Below are 15,228 nucleotides of genomic sequence, written 5' to 3'. Positions count from 1 at the left end.
TCTGGAGCGTGCCACAACCCGGCTCTCCTCAGCTGCCAGACACCGACGGTCGTGGCCACGGTTGCCGTCCAGCTAGGAGAGGTGACGCAGCAAGTTCAACACCTGGAGATTGCAGAATCCTCTGCCGCCCCACGACGCCTCTTCTGCGACAAGCCGGCCCCCCTGCTTGGCCTGCCACCGTCCAAGCGCAGCTCTGCTCCACCCAAGGTCCGTGCTACATCAGTTCCCCCACCGTGTCAGAGCGCGCGTCAGGCGGCCCAAAACTACAAGGTGCCGGTGGCGTAGCGTGGCTCGCTCTGTCTGGTCCAGGGGCTGGGCCTCCTTGGCCCGAAGGAGAAGATGACGAAGAAGGCTGCGGAGGCGCTCGTGCGTAGGTTCGATGAGCCCCTGTCCGACGAAGATATCGCCGTCATCGCCAAGCTCACCAGGTTGGGCAAGGACGCTCTACGCATCGCTGCTGGCCTCAACGGGCCAGAAGGAGTCGCCGAGGAGGCCATGGTTTAGTCATGTTAGGAACCAACCTGTGTTGTAGCTGTAGTTCTAGTTTCCGGCGACGGCCAGCACTCGGCTGGTCGGAGTTAGGTTTGCTTCAATCCTGTATCAGTGCATGGCTAAGGCCGGTCCGGCGCCGTCGTGATTTGGGGCCTATTGGTGGTCGACGGCGTCCCCCGGAGAGCTGGATGGTGTACCTGTTCGCCTTTAGTCGTTGTAGTCGCCGGAGAAACCATCAGTGTCCAGATGAATGACGACCTCCACTCCCCCCGATAATGAGCTGGAACGTACGTGGACTGAACTCGCCAGTGAAGAGAGAAGCGGTTAGAGAAGTAGTTGCTGCCCATCGGGCCGCCATTCTGTGCATGCAAGAGACCAAGATAGATGTTTGGTCGTCAGCCCTCGTCCGCGAAATCGGTGGCAATACACTGCAGGGCTGCGCCGTCATGCCTGCAATCAGCACCCGCAGTGGCATTGCCATCCTGTGGAACAAAGAACTCGTAGACGTCGTCACCCACGTTGTCGGCCAATTTGCAGTTACGATCAGGGTCACCGTAGCTAGATGCCACACATCCTTCTGGCTAACCACGGTCTACGGACCAAACGACGACGCGAGCAAAGAGGCTTTTCTCGCTGAGATCTCGAGCACGGCCCCGCCCATGTCTAAACCTTGGATAATCTGCGGTGATTTGAACCAAATCTACGAAGCAAGGGAGAAGAACAACCTCAACCTCAATAGGAGGCTAATGGGCCGCTTTAGGACGGCCATTGACAGAGCGGGTTTTCGTCAGCTCAAATGCAGCAACCGCAAGTACACCTGGAGCAACGAGCGCGACAACCCAATCCTAGTGGGCATCGATAAATTCTTCTGCAACGTGCCATGGGAAACCCTTTTTTCACTGACCATGCTCATGGCCGCCTCCACTGCCTGCTCCGACCATTGCCCGCTCGTGCTGTCCGATGCGGCGGGGCCCCGCCGGCGCAGGTGCTTCAAGTTCGAGTCCTTCTGGCCGCGCTTCCCGCGCTTTGCGGACACGGTGAACGCGGCCTGGGCGAGGCCGGTGGCTGCCTCCTGCGCATTCACCCGCCTCCACGTCAAGCTTGCTCGTACGGCCAAAGACCTATGCATTTGGAGCTAGGGCCTCTTCGGTGATGCAAGACTGCAATTCCATATGGCCTGTGAGGTCATCTTGCGCCTCGACGAGGCTCAGGAACGGCGCCAGCTTTCGCCGGCCGAACGCGACCTGCGCAGGAGCCTCAAGCTCAGATTGTTGGGGCTGGCAGCGATCGAGAGATGCAGGAAGAGGCAGGCCTCCAGGCTCACCTGGCTGCGCTCCGGCGACGCCCCAACAAAGTTTTTCATGGCAAAAATCTGCTCGCAGAAGAGAAACAACTTCATACAATCTCTGAAGGTCAACGATACAGTAGCTGCGGCACACAGCGACAAAGAAGCAGCAATCCACAACCACTTTGACAGCATCCTTGGGGCTACACAGCAGCGATCGTCTACGATAAACTGGGGGCAACTACACATTCCCACAATCCAAGGTGGTGGGCTGGATAACCCCTTTTCTGAGGAAGAGGTGTTGGCGGCGATTCAGGCATCTCCGGTAGAGAAGTCCCCCGGGCCGGACGGCTTCAACGGCACATTCTTTCGATCATGCTGGCAGATAATCAAAGAAGATGTCATGCAGGCCTTCAACCAATTCTACAACCTGGCGGGTAGCAATTTTGGGTTGCTAAATTCAGCAATCGTAGCCCTAATCCCCAAGAAAGACGGCGCGAACGGCATAAATGATTACCGGTCGATTAGCCTGATACACTCCATCGCCAAGCTAGTCTCCAAAGTGCTCTCGATCAGGCTCGCCCCGATCGTCCAACGCATCATATCGCCGGCCCAGACAGCTTTTCTGAAAACAAGATGCCTTCATGACAGTTTTGTCTATGTTCAAAATTGTGTTAAAGCTCTGCACCGGAAAAAGACACCGGCGGTTCTTCTTAAGTTAGACATCTCCAGGGCCTTCGATAATGTTTCATGGGAATATCTGCTCGAGCTCTTGGTGAACCTTGGTTTCAGTGCGAGATGGCGGGACTGGATCACCATGCTGCTGGCCACCTCATCGTCAACCTTCCTCCTCAATGGCGTCCCCGGCCAAACCATCATGCATCGGCATGGCCTACGGCAGGGTGACCCCATGTCCCCGCTTCTGTTCATCCTTGCGATCGATCCCATCCATCGCCTTCTTAAAGCGGCTGAAGAAGAGCTCCACAATACGCCGGTGCCAGGCAGGGAGATCAAGTTTAGGTTTAGCTTATATGCGGACGACGCCATCATCTTTGCAAACCCCATTAGAGAAGAGATCGACTATCTCATGGATATGCTTGAGAGCTTCGGCGACGCTACGGGCCTGAAGATAAACAATGCCAAGTCCACGGCAACACCGATTTGCTGCCACGACATCGACCTCACCACGGTGCTTCAGTATTTTGGGGGACCGATCGCGCAATTCCCGATCAGATACCTGGGGCTTCCACTCACAACTGGCCGACTTAGGCTAGTACATCTTCAGTTCATCCTGGATAGATTGCGGGCTAGACTAGTGGGCTGGAAAGGGAAAATGCTCTCCATGGCCAGATGCGTCCTCACCGCCATGCCAACGTTTGCCTTCACAGCCCTCAAAATCCCAGTGAAGCTGCTGAAAGAAATAGGCAAATGCAGACGTTGCTTCCTTTGGGGCCATGATCAAGAGCTCACCGGCGGCAGCTGCAAAGTGAATTGGGCGCGGGTCTTCTCCCCGATCGAGCACGGTGGCCTTGGCATCCTCGACCTGTACAAGTTCAGTCGTGCTCTCCGCCTTCGCTGGCTCTGGCACGCCTGGAAAAGCCCGGAGAGCCCATGGGCAGGAACAGAGCTGCCATGCGATGCCTCCGATCACACCCTTTTTAGTGCGGCCACAAAGGTGACTATTGGCAATGGCAAAACGGCTAGTTTCTGGCACTCGGCTTGGATCGATGCGTCTCCGCTGAAGCTCTTCCACCCCAACCTCTTCAAACACTCCAGAAAAAAGAACAGATCGGTGGCGCAGGCCGTACACGAAGACCGCTGGGTTTCTGACCTGGCGCACGGTGACACTGGTTCTATTGCACAGGAGGTGCTCATTTTGCACCGCCGGCTGCAATCGTACCACCTTCAGGAAGCCAGCCAAGACCGGATCGCTTGGAAGATTGAAGCATCCGGACAGTACACTACACATTCAGCCTACCGCGCCCAGTTCCAGGGTTCTGTGCAGCCTTAGTTCCGCGAGCTGATCTGGACCACCCGAGCGCCTGCAAAGCTGAAAATCTTCGCCTGGCTGCTCCACCAGAACCGGCTCTGGTGCAATGATAGGTTGCAGCGGCGAGGATGGCCGAACAGCTACTTCTGCCCGTTATGCCTCCGCAACCTGGAAAGCTCCGAGCACTTGTTCTGGCTTTGCCCCCTCGCAACGGCAACCTGGAATGCCATTGCTACATGGAAGTGTTGCCGCGCACTAGGCCAGGAATCCTGGATTGGCAACGTAACCTCTCTGGACAAGTTCAGAGCTATGTCAGATGCAACGCCGCCATCTCACAGGAAAGCGATCAAGTCACTTGCATTGCTTGCCCTATGGTAGATCTGGCAAGAGAGGAATCACTGAATTTTTAGGGCAAAAGAGGCCAAGGTGGAAGACATCCTCAACGAGACCAGGAGAGGGCTAGGCCTCTGGCAACAAGCCGGCATCAAGTCAATTCAGAGCCCCTTCAGGGACCCGCCGGGAGAGTAGGCTAGCGGCCTGTGCCTGGTGGCACTTTTGTTTTTCTCTGATCTTCTTCTTCCTTAGTCTCCTTGATCTTCGGATCTCCACCTTTATCGCTTTGTCATCTGCTCCCTGCTTAAGTTCAATGAAACATTAGCCTTCGCTGGTCCTTCAAAAAAAATATTGCATATCTAAATTCTGTTTCATTGATTTTATGTAAATATTCATGCAGATTTTTTCTTTTATTTTTTTATTTTTTTATAGTTTGATTGAGTCATTTAGATGTGCAATAATTAGAGCATATCTATTGTAATACTTTGTCTGTTTCTTCTTACTTTTATCGTAGTATTGTAAGTAAAAAATATTGAAGTTTGGCGAACGTTGTAAAGGAAAAGAAATTAACATTCACAATACCAAATCAAATATCATTATAGCATCTACAGCCCATTGTAAAGGAAAAGAAATTAACATTCACAATACCAAATCAAATATCATTATAGCATCTACAGCCGTCCTCTTCAAATCCTCTTCAACGTCCGATGACACGCACGCTCGACCAGTGACTGAGCATGAGAGAGAAGGAAAAAAGTGACCCAACCATACCTCTCATATCATCCCTATACATCCGGACTGTCCGCGAAGGCTCATATGGAGACCAAATGTAGCAAGGATACGAGGGCTCGCAGACGTGCCTGGTCAGTCCATCATGTAGGATGCGGCCCACCCGTACCACATTTTCTCTTTCTTTTCTTTCTTTTTCTTCATCTTCACCAATCACATGCGGGTGATGGGACGTATAAAAAAAGAGAGAAGCATGACTGCATGCATCGACAAATAGGGGCACAAAACGGACACGTCTGGACACTAACCGGGCGCGCCCACAGACATTTGGACTCGACCTCCCTCTGTCAGCCATTATAGCACCTGGTGGAGGGGATGGGATCCCGGTGCCTCGGCTCTGTCTAGTAGTTTAGCCTAGGTTTTTTCTATCGCGGAGACGACGCTTTGGGTGGATGGCAGTGTTTCATCTTTGAGTTGGTCTTCCGAGCTCCAGTCCTCTTTGAGTTCACCCTTTGGGGGGAGTTGATGGACCTCCGGCATAGATTCATGTTGTCTCCTCATGGCAACGAGGTTAGGGTTTTTGTAGCACGTATAGAACGATGAGATTTGATGTCAAGTGGTTCAAATTGATTCAAGCGTTCAATGGTGATGACTGTGACTCTGCGGCGTTGGTCCTTAGGGGCACATGCACGAAGGCTTCCCAACTATTATCAACAAGGTCAGACTGGCACTGCTAGGGGAGCAGCGACAGCGGCACGTCAACTGCTCATTCTAGTGGCGGAAGTTGTTGTTCGATGGTCCAGGGTCCTTAATGTAATTTTATTGATGTTTGAGATGCTTTATACTACTGCTGCACCTTTTATAATATATTTGGATCATTTTTTGCAAAAAGGGAAAAACTAACATGTAAAGTAAAAAAGCAATTTAGTAGTTCTTTATTTTTTTAAATATGTTTCTGCATGTAGTATTTGTTTTTTGCTTAATATATGGTTCAACTAATTCTATGTTTTGCATGGAATTTTGTTATGAATGTGCGAGCTGGAGGGCGCGCTAGACTAAATTCATTTTTTTTAGAATGCTAGAATAAATTCAGCTAGTACCTTATACTTCTACTTTTGCAATGTCAGTTTCGTTTAGGAAGAGAAGGGTTGTAGATATCTAAATTTTTGATAAATCACTTTTTGTCGACTCAAAATGTAGTATTAATGGATAGAAATATAATGAGAGCATACCCGGCCTCTGGACAATCAGGATGCACACAGTCAACATCAATACACATAAAGTATCATGTCAGCAAGCAGCAAAGCCATGCAAGACCTAATTGAAGGGGGAAAAGAGCAACCATGATCCACACAAGCCACAAAAATCCAGGCTGAAGCCACCGCCGCAGCCATGGCCATTCCCACCACCTGGCTCGGCGACATTGTCAGTGGACGGCTCCTATTGTCAAGCGGACAGTTCGGCGGGCTCTAGCATGATTTTGAGAGACGAGAAAGGCTCTGTGATCTTCACAGCATACAAACGTCTCAAGCGGACAGTTCGACGGGGTTTGGCATGATTCTGAGAGACAAGAAGGGCTCTATGATTGCAGCATACAAACGTCTCCTCTATTGTAGCGATGCTCTGGAGTACAACTTACATGCAATCAGGGAAGACATTGACTTGGCGATACATCGGACTCCCCTATCGGTTTTAGTCCAGTTTTACTGCTCCAGTGCTTTATCGGCGTTTATGGACGGATCTTTAGACAAGCTAGTCTATGGCCATTTGAATTATGAGATCAAACTCTCAATGGAATATACGGTGTTTACTCATGTTAAGATTGCTCGTGAACATAATAGGATTTCAGATTGTTTAGCGAACTTTGGGCATAGCAGGGATAGCACTACGTGTTGGCTTAACCAAACCCCTACTTGTGCTGTGAAACTTGTCGCTTCCGATAGTAATCCTATGAGTATGGAATAAATACCCTATATTTCCTCACACACAAAACATGATCCACACTGAACAACTTTATACCAATGAAGACGATGCAAACGTACATGATCCGGACATAGCTACCTTATTGTCAAAGGCGTGTATGTACAAAGTCGCAACAATAAACAACGATCAAGCAAACTGAAAATCGTTGGCAACCACCGCATGATCAAAGTGCGGATAGATATAATATTTTGGATTTAGCCTAGGTTTTTTCTATCGCAGAGACGGCGTTTGGGCGGATGGCATTGTTTCATCTTTGAGTCGGTCCTTCGGGCTCCAGTCGTCTTTGAGTTCACCCTTTGGGGCAGAGTTGATGGACCTCCGTCATAGATTCATGTTGTCTCCTCATGGCGGCGAGGTTAGGGTTTCTGTAGCGCTTATAGAATGATGAGATTTAATGTCAGGCGGTTTGAATCGATTTAAGCATTCAATGATGATGACTGTGACTCTGCGGCGTTGGTCCTCAAGGGCACATGTACGAAGACTTCCCAACTATTATCAACAAGGTCAGACTGGCACTGCTAGGGGAGCAGCGACAGCGGCACGTCAACTGCTCATTCTAATGGCGGTAGTTGTTGTTCGATGATCCATGTCCTTATGTAATTTTTATTGATGTTTGAGATGCTTTATAGTACTACTGCTGCACCTTTACAATACATTTGAATCATTTCTGCAAAAAAGAGAAAAAACTAATATGTATAGTAAAAAAACGATTCAGTAGTTCTTTATTTATTCTTTAATATTTTTCTACGGGCAGAGTAATCGTTCTTTGCTTAATATATGGTTTTGCTAATTCTATGTTTTGCATGGAATTTTGTTATGAATGTGCGAGCAGGAGGGCGTGCTAGAATAAATTCATATCTTTTTAAGAATGCTAGAATAAATTCAGCTAGTGCCTTATACTTCTAGTTTTGCAATGTTCCGTGGAGAAAGAGAAGGGTTGTAGATAGCTATTTTTTTGATAAATGACTTTTTGTCGACTCAAAATGTAGTATCAACGGACAGAAATATAATGAGAGCACACCCGGCCTCTGGACAACTAGGATGCACACAGTCAACATCAGCACACATAAAGTATCATATCGGCAAGCGGCAAAGCCATGCAAGACCTAATCGAAGGGGGGAAAGAGCAACCATGATCCACACAAGCCACAAAAATGCAGGCAGAAGCCACCACCGTTGTTGTGGCCATTCCCACCACCTGGCTCAACGGCATTGTCAGTGGACGGATCCTGTTGTCGAGCGGACAGTTCGGCGGGCTGAGAGACGAGAAGGGCTCTGTGATCTTCATTGCATACAAACGTCTCTTCTATTTTAACGATACTCTGGAGTCCAAGTTACATGCAATCAGGGAAGACATTGACTAGGCGATACATCGGACTCCCCTATCGGTTTTAATCCAGTTTGACTGCTCCAATGCTTTATCGGCGATTATGGACAGTTCTTTGGACAAGCTAGTGTATGGTCATTTGAATTATGACATCAAACTCTCAATGGAACATAGGGTGTTTACTCATGTTAAGATTGCTCGTGAACATAATAGGATTGCAGATTGTTTAGCAAACTTTAGGCATAGCGGGGATAGGATTGTGTGCTAGCTTAACCAACCCCTCTACTTGTGCTGCGAAACTTGTCTCTTCCAATTGTAATCCTGTGACTATGAAATAAATACCCTATACTTCGTCAAAAAAAAAAGCATGATCCACACTGAACAACTTTTAAGTTTAAACCAATAAAGAGCATGCAAGCGTACATGATCCGGACATAGCTACCTTGTTGTCAAAGGCGTGTATGATCAAAGTCGCAACAATAAACAACGATCAAGCAAACTGAAAATCGTTGGCAACCAACGCATGATCAAAGTGCGGATAGATAAACAATTTGGATTTAATCGTCGTGCGCTTTGTTCCCTCTCCGGACCGCTCTTACTGTCACCATCTGTTGAGTGTATGTACGTACGTGGGGTTGATCCATCCATTGTCTGGAGCTTGTGCTGGTGGCACATACGCGTACATGCTAGCTACTCCACCTGGTAGTACTCGATTACAAGGGCATCTAGACGGTGACACTTGGCCATGTACATACTTATTGTCTGCTTTTGGTGCGGTAGGTCGTATATTTATGTTATACTGGTATATAGTGACGAGGCTCCGTCGTCCTTTTCTTTTGTCGCGCAATGCGTGCATACGTGTGTGCACGCGGTGGCCAAAGAGCAAGAGCGGCTGAGCCGGTCCGGCGGTGGCACTTCACCACGGTGCATTGTCTATCGGTGCACGACGTAAGTACAGAAACCCCGCTAGTAATAGTCTAGTGTCTTTTTTTTCAGGAAAATGGTATAAATTTATTATCAAAGTTCAGCGGAAATATAAAGCATCTCGAACATAATAAAAATTACATTAAGGTTCCAAGACCCCCTAAACAACCAGTGTGTCGTCAGAACGAGCTATCTAACTAGAGAAAAGTCCAGATTTCAATCTTCAACTAACCATTCGATTCGATTTACAACCCTCAACTACGAGAGCATTCAAAATACACCTTCAACTTACCACGAGATTAAGAAAACAACCCTGGTCTCGGTTTGGACCAAGTCAACCGGGTTTGACCGAAGTCAATGCTAACTGAACGCTGACTGGGCATGTCAACTAGAGGCTAAATTGGTATTTTCCTTGTAACTTTTCATCGGTTTGACAAAAAAAGATTGAAAATTGCCCATGATGATCGACATATTAGTGTTCGTTTTTGAGAAAAAAATCAAAATTTTCTGGACTTCTTTGAATATTCTATCGATGCTGGTGTTGCTTTCGGTTTTTCATTGTAATGTATTTACATATATAGCTATATAGACTATAGAGGCAAAATTAAACCAAGGTTGCACATGCGTGATTGCTAATTGTTGTTTTGTATACATGCATCTCAATCATTTTGCTGCGCAATACAAATAAAAAATATATTTTAATACGGAAGGAGTACCATTTGCGCTGCAATTGACTTGACCCTGGACGTTTGGTCGATACTTAAAGTGCTTCTTCTCATTCAAATACAATCTGATTGTCGTGGAGGCAATAAATAAGAATGAAGGGTACGCACCGGTGGCAACACCAAATTTTAATGATTAGCGTAGTTTACTGCAAGAGTTCGGGAATGTCATCATTGAACATTGTATGAGAGATGCAAACCTGGTTGTCCATGAGCTAGCTAGTTTTAGGACGTGTAATTCAGTGACTGTATGGTCAGATACACCCCCTAATTCTGTTCATAAGTTTTTAGCAGACGATGTAACTGTGATTTGAGTTAATACAATCAGCCATGAAGGCCATTTTGTAAAAAAAAAAAACTTGTGGCTTTCTCTGATTCTTCTATCGGTGCCACGTTCCTATTCTGTTTTCCTAGTAGTTTAATTCAGCGTGTGTATGTATGTGGAGGCGAATAAAATCAAGGCTACACGGGCTTGATTGATATAATAAAAAAATTAGGCAGGCAGCTCAATCATTTTGTTGCTTAATTCCCATCTAGAATCATGGCTAATCATTTGGGTAATGAGTTGATTTCCATGATTTTATTTGTTTAGGGTACGCAGATATGGCATCAATCACTATCTTGTCTACATCATGGGGGCGAGCAAATCCCCGTTGATGCATTTTCTTTGTTATCTCCTTTTCCAGTGGGGATACACAAATAATTAAGTAGACATACTTGTCCATGATGTGTATGTACAAACAATATATAGTACTAGCATGTACTCATGGGTCACACCCCGGCCTAGTCCTGTCCCTCTAAATGCTGGTCAACGTACTAATCATTTTCTGCACCAGTTTTTCTTTAGTTGTTTGCCACCAGTTTTTGGAAGCACAACTTGGTGGTCTTTTAGTACTGCTGGCTCCATTATTTTCCTGGATGCAAGTTAATCAATTGTGTTAATTCTCCATGTCCCTGCCACTAATTGTGAGTGTGTTTTGTTTGGTGGACTGTCTCCTCGGCTCCAATTATCGTGCGAGCTTCCAAAATGATAATAAAGTACTGCATTTTATGTGATGAGGCCAGGGAGGCACCAGAAATGCATGCCAAAGAGAAGAGCACCCGGCTAATGGAGACACCTTTGATTTTGCAATATATTTCATTTTGCTTGGGTGCTGATCTTCTTGGTGGTTAGGGTGTTGTTGTGCTGTGTGGGAAAGATTGGTCATGGTCTGGATGTCAAGCTCCTTCATGGGCCCTGAGGCAGACAGTGGACCAGACAGGCTCCTGGAAAGGAGGCCATATGTATGGGAGCCCCATATGTATGGAGCATCTACTTGGATCGAGTGGTGCTGCATGCCAGGATCGGTGCTTAAACGTCTAGTATTAATTTTGTCCTGTACATGGCCCTACAAAACCCCTGCAATGTACTTATCAGACAAAAAATTGCAATATATAGTGTGATTACTTTCTTTGTCACATATTTAATTACATTAGTCATGGACAGTACATTACCTTCCCAACACTACCATTTTTGTATATTTATGTGCCTTTTATATATAAAATTATGGACCTTTTATCAAAAAAAAAAGATAACTAAATCCATAGGCGTGGAAATGATCCTAAATAAAGAGGAAAAATACAATAAAGAACATAGGGGGCTCAGAGGGCCCAAGCCGTAGCCAAACTTGTCATCGTCGTTCTACCATAGCTCTTTGCGAGTGATGGACAGCACCCAAAAAAGTTCAATTGAAGTACATGCAAAGACATGTAGATGACCGGACCTCATTGAATCACTACAATAGTATAGCCATACTGGGTATATGAGTTTACTCGCATAGACTCAAAAGAAAGGATCCTTTAAGAAGACAATATCAATGGAGCCCCACTAATGGTCAACAACAAAACCAAGCCATTCTCCATGAAGACTGGCAGAGACATAATAACCTAAGCTCTTTGGCAACGCCGGAGGAGGCGTCACCAAGACGAGCTTCAATCCGAATGACTTCTATCCAAGAAAACACCTTCATCACAATGTGATGCCTCCGCTACACCAAATCTTTATACACACTTGACGAGATACGAGAATCTCCCCCCTTCGCCCCATGGTCCAGCTTGGCGATTGGAGATGAATACTACTGTTTTGGTTTAGTTAAATTATACCGAATACTGCTGTTTTGGTTTAGTTAAATTATACCGAATACTGCTGTTTTGGTTTAGTTAAATTATACAATTCATTTTTAGAACCTGGGCTCAATTCATTCACATAGTGATTTATTGGTAAGTTTTGTATGTCTCTTTGAAGGAAAAGAGGCAAGGGCATCTCCAATGCGGACCCTCAAAGCGCCAACAACCGTTCGGAACGAGCTGTCCGGACGTATTTTGTCATCCAACGCAGTCATGCATTGGTTCGCTGGCGCGTTAGGTTGTCCATTTTCTCGCAACCGAAAAGCAAACTAGGGAGGGGGGGGGGGGGTTGCGGGGTCCAGGCCGGGACCACGTAGGACTCTGATACCCCCGACCCACTCAAGCCCCTCTCCCGGTCCAGTTTTGTTCCACTCCACGCCAGTCCCTTACTTTCATCCGCCCCTCCTCGCCTGTCACCGCCGTTGTACCTCTCCGGTGACCGCCCAAGAATCCTCGGACGCCCGCAACCCCAGCCCACGCGCCTGCCCACCTTTGACTACGCCACCGTCCACCCAGGATCCCTCTGCAGCCAGGTACCCTCCGCCCTACCAACGTCGTCCATGGTGGACACCACACCCAACAAGTGTTCGTTTTGTGACATTGATTTTTTTATCGAACGTCTTGTTGTTTTCTAGAGTAAGCACGATGGTGGGTCACTCGATTTGTCGAGAATGAGTTGTTGTGTGATGTGTGATTGATAGTATCTACGAACGTGTAAGCATGGCAAGGGTTCAACCTTTTGGCAGAACATGCACGTCGTCCATGAACGCACTGCAAAGTCGCTGACGCATCGGTGGTACACCATCTCCAACTCTTCATGAAGTTCTGCGATGCCATTGCACGAGTGGAGGCAATGTGGCCATCGGGCTCGTCAACCATGAAGATCGTAAGTTTTGCTTCTTGTTGCTCTACATGTTGGTCGATTCGTTGATTCACTCAATGTTGCAACTTGATAATCATCATGTTGTATAGCTTGGACGCACTGTCGTGTCACACCACATGAGCGAGGACATGCCATTTGTGCTTATATATTGCTAGATCAAGCTCAAGGTGAATTATGCGTGGAACGACATGTGCCGGTTTTGACTCTAGTAGGGTTGAATTTGGAATCGATGAACTCCAAAAACTTGTTGACCATCCTGCTATCTAAGATGTAATATTTAAATTTGAACTATTGTTATACTAGGAGTATCTGCATGTTATGTATGGATTAGTTGTGTTATTTTCTACTCTCCCCATTCTTAAATATAAGTCCTTTTAGACATTTTAAATGAACTATAACATATGGATGTATATAAATATATTTTAGAGTGTAGATTCACTCATTTTGCTCCGTATGTAGTCACTTGTTGGAATCTCTAAAAAGACTTATATTTGGGAATGGAGGGAGTATACTTATTTTGAGTGTTATTGACAAAGGAAACAAAGACAAACACTAAAGGACATGTTGAATGGCAGGCTCCCGCATCCGTAGAAAAATACAATCTCCATTTTAAGGGTCGGCGTTGAAGATGCCAATGGATTTTGTAGCACATTCCACACACGATATATATGTTTTGTGGTGATACGTATTCCTTGCGATCACTCGCTAGCATACAAAGGTGGCTGGCCCATTTAGGCACCTAAGTGCTCAGAGGCGTTCCCTGTCGAACGGTTTGAAGAAGGTTCCATCCGGTTTTTTTTTTGTTGTTTTCCCACTAGTTTTCTATTGTTCTTCACATTTTCTTGTGTTTTCGCTATTTTCTTGTTTTCTTGCAGGTTTTTATTTTCTATTTGCTTTTTTTGTCTTATCTTTTCGTTTTTAATCCGTGCTCATTTCTAAAAAATTGCAATATTTTAAACTTTGTGTACATTGTTTAAATTCACACCCATTTTTTCAATCCATGAACATTTTATAAATTCACGGATATTTTTTAAACTTGCGAACATTTTGTAAAATCATGAATCATATATACCTAACAGAATGATCCCTACTATTTCTAATTATCTTAACATGCATGCTTCCACATCATCAAAATTGCTATGGCTGTTAGATTTACTATCGAGATCTACTACCATCTGTCCAACCTATGCATGAGAATTCTCTACCATGCAACATGCATTAGTGGATTATAAGTGAGTTTTAATTACAATGTAGTTCCTCTGCAAAGAAATATAAGAGTGTTTGGATCACTACTTTAGTGATCTAAATGCTCTTATATTTGCTTTACGGAGGGAGTATTTAATTGTGACACAAACCACTACATATTTTTCTAGCATGCAACCATGTCACACATCATGTCATGCATGCAAGTTATAATTTTTTTTTTGCATTAGCATATCCATGCAACACTACCACATCATCAGTTTATGCATGTATGTCACTAGTTAATTTTTTGCATTAGGTTTTATGCTCTCATATGCATGGTATATGCATTGGTCGCTAGGAGCATACATATGAAGTTGATCCTTCACTTTTCTAGAAGTGATACTCTCTTTCTCTATTGCTAAATAGTTACAAACACTATCTATTTTTCATACATACAGTTATGCCATATCAATAAGCCAGGCATGTAAGTTATACGTTACATTTTCTTGCATTAGTATGTGCATGTGGCACTGCTATGTCATACCACATGTTCATGCATGAAAGTTATTAGTTAAGTTTTGTGCTCTCATGGACACGATATATGTGTTGGGTGTTTGGGGGATACGTATATAGTTGATCTTCCATTTTTTTAAATGACATTCTTTTAGTTGCAATCTATTTTCTCTCTCTCCGCTTTTGTTATACGAATTTTGTTAATGTTTTTAAAGCATATATCAAGAAATACTCTTACATTTCACTTTTATTAGTTTTAGTTGTTTATGTAACACCTATTTATGCATTTCTTTTTAACAAGATTATTGTAGCAATGCGCCAGTTATCATGTAGTATTTTTCAAATCTATGGACGTCTTTTCAAGTTTGTGAATATTTTTTTAAAAATTTTACAATTTTTCTCAAATTCCTAACACATTTTTTTACAAATTTATGAACATTTTTTTATAATCCATGAACATTTTTCACATGCATGAGCATTTTTTCAACTCGTGAACATTTTTAAAATTTGGGTAAATTTTAAAATTTGATTAATACTTTTGGAATTCACTAACATTCCTAAATTCATGAATATTTTAAAATTCATTATTTTTTGAATTCATGAACATTTTTTGACTCATGAACATCTTTTAAGTTCATCAACTTTTTTTAAGTTCACAAACATTTCCCGGATGCATGACATTTCTCACGTTTGTGA

At 44.9% G+C, this 15,228-nt stretch overlaps 1 protein-coding gene across 1 annotated transcript; it reads left to right on the top strand.

Annotated features, from left to right (window-relative positions):
* The first annotated feature begins 767 nt into the window (after positions 1-767).
* On the top strand, positions 768-1,631 carry LOC147967984 (uncharacterized). The gene has a single exon (XM_087523344.1). The coding sequence runs from the start codon at positions 768-770 to the stop codon at positions 1,629-1,631; it is 864 nt and encodes a 287-aa protein (XP_087379470.1).
* Positions 1,632-15,228: the final 13,597 nt, after the last annotated feature.

Source organism: Triticum urartu, chromosome 5A (assembly GCF_056163025.1).
Source record: "Triticum urartu cultivar PI428250 chromosome 5A, HENAU_Tu73, whole genome shotgun sequence".
NCBI classification, from domain to species: domain Eukaryota; kingdom Viridiplantae; phylum Streptophyta; class Magnoliopsida; order Poales; family Poaceae; genus Triticum; species Triticum urartu.
Note: the sequence above shows the minus strand (reverse complement) of the source record. Positions and strands in the feature narration are given on the sequence as shown.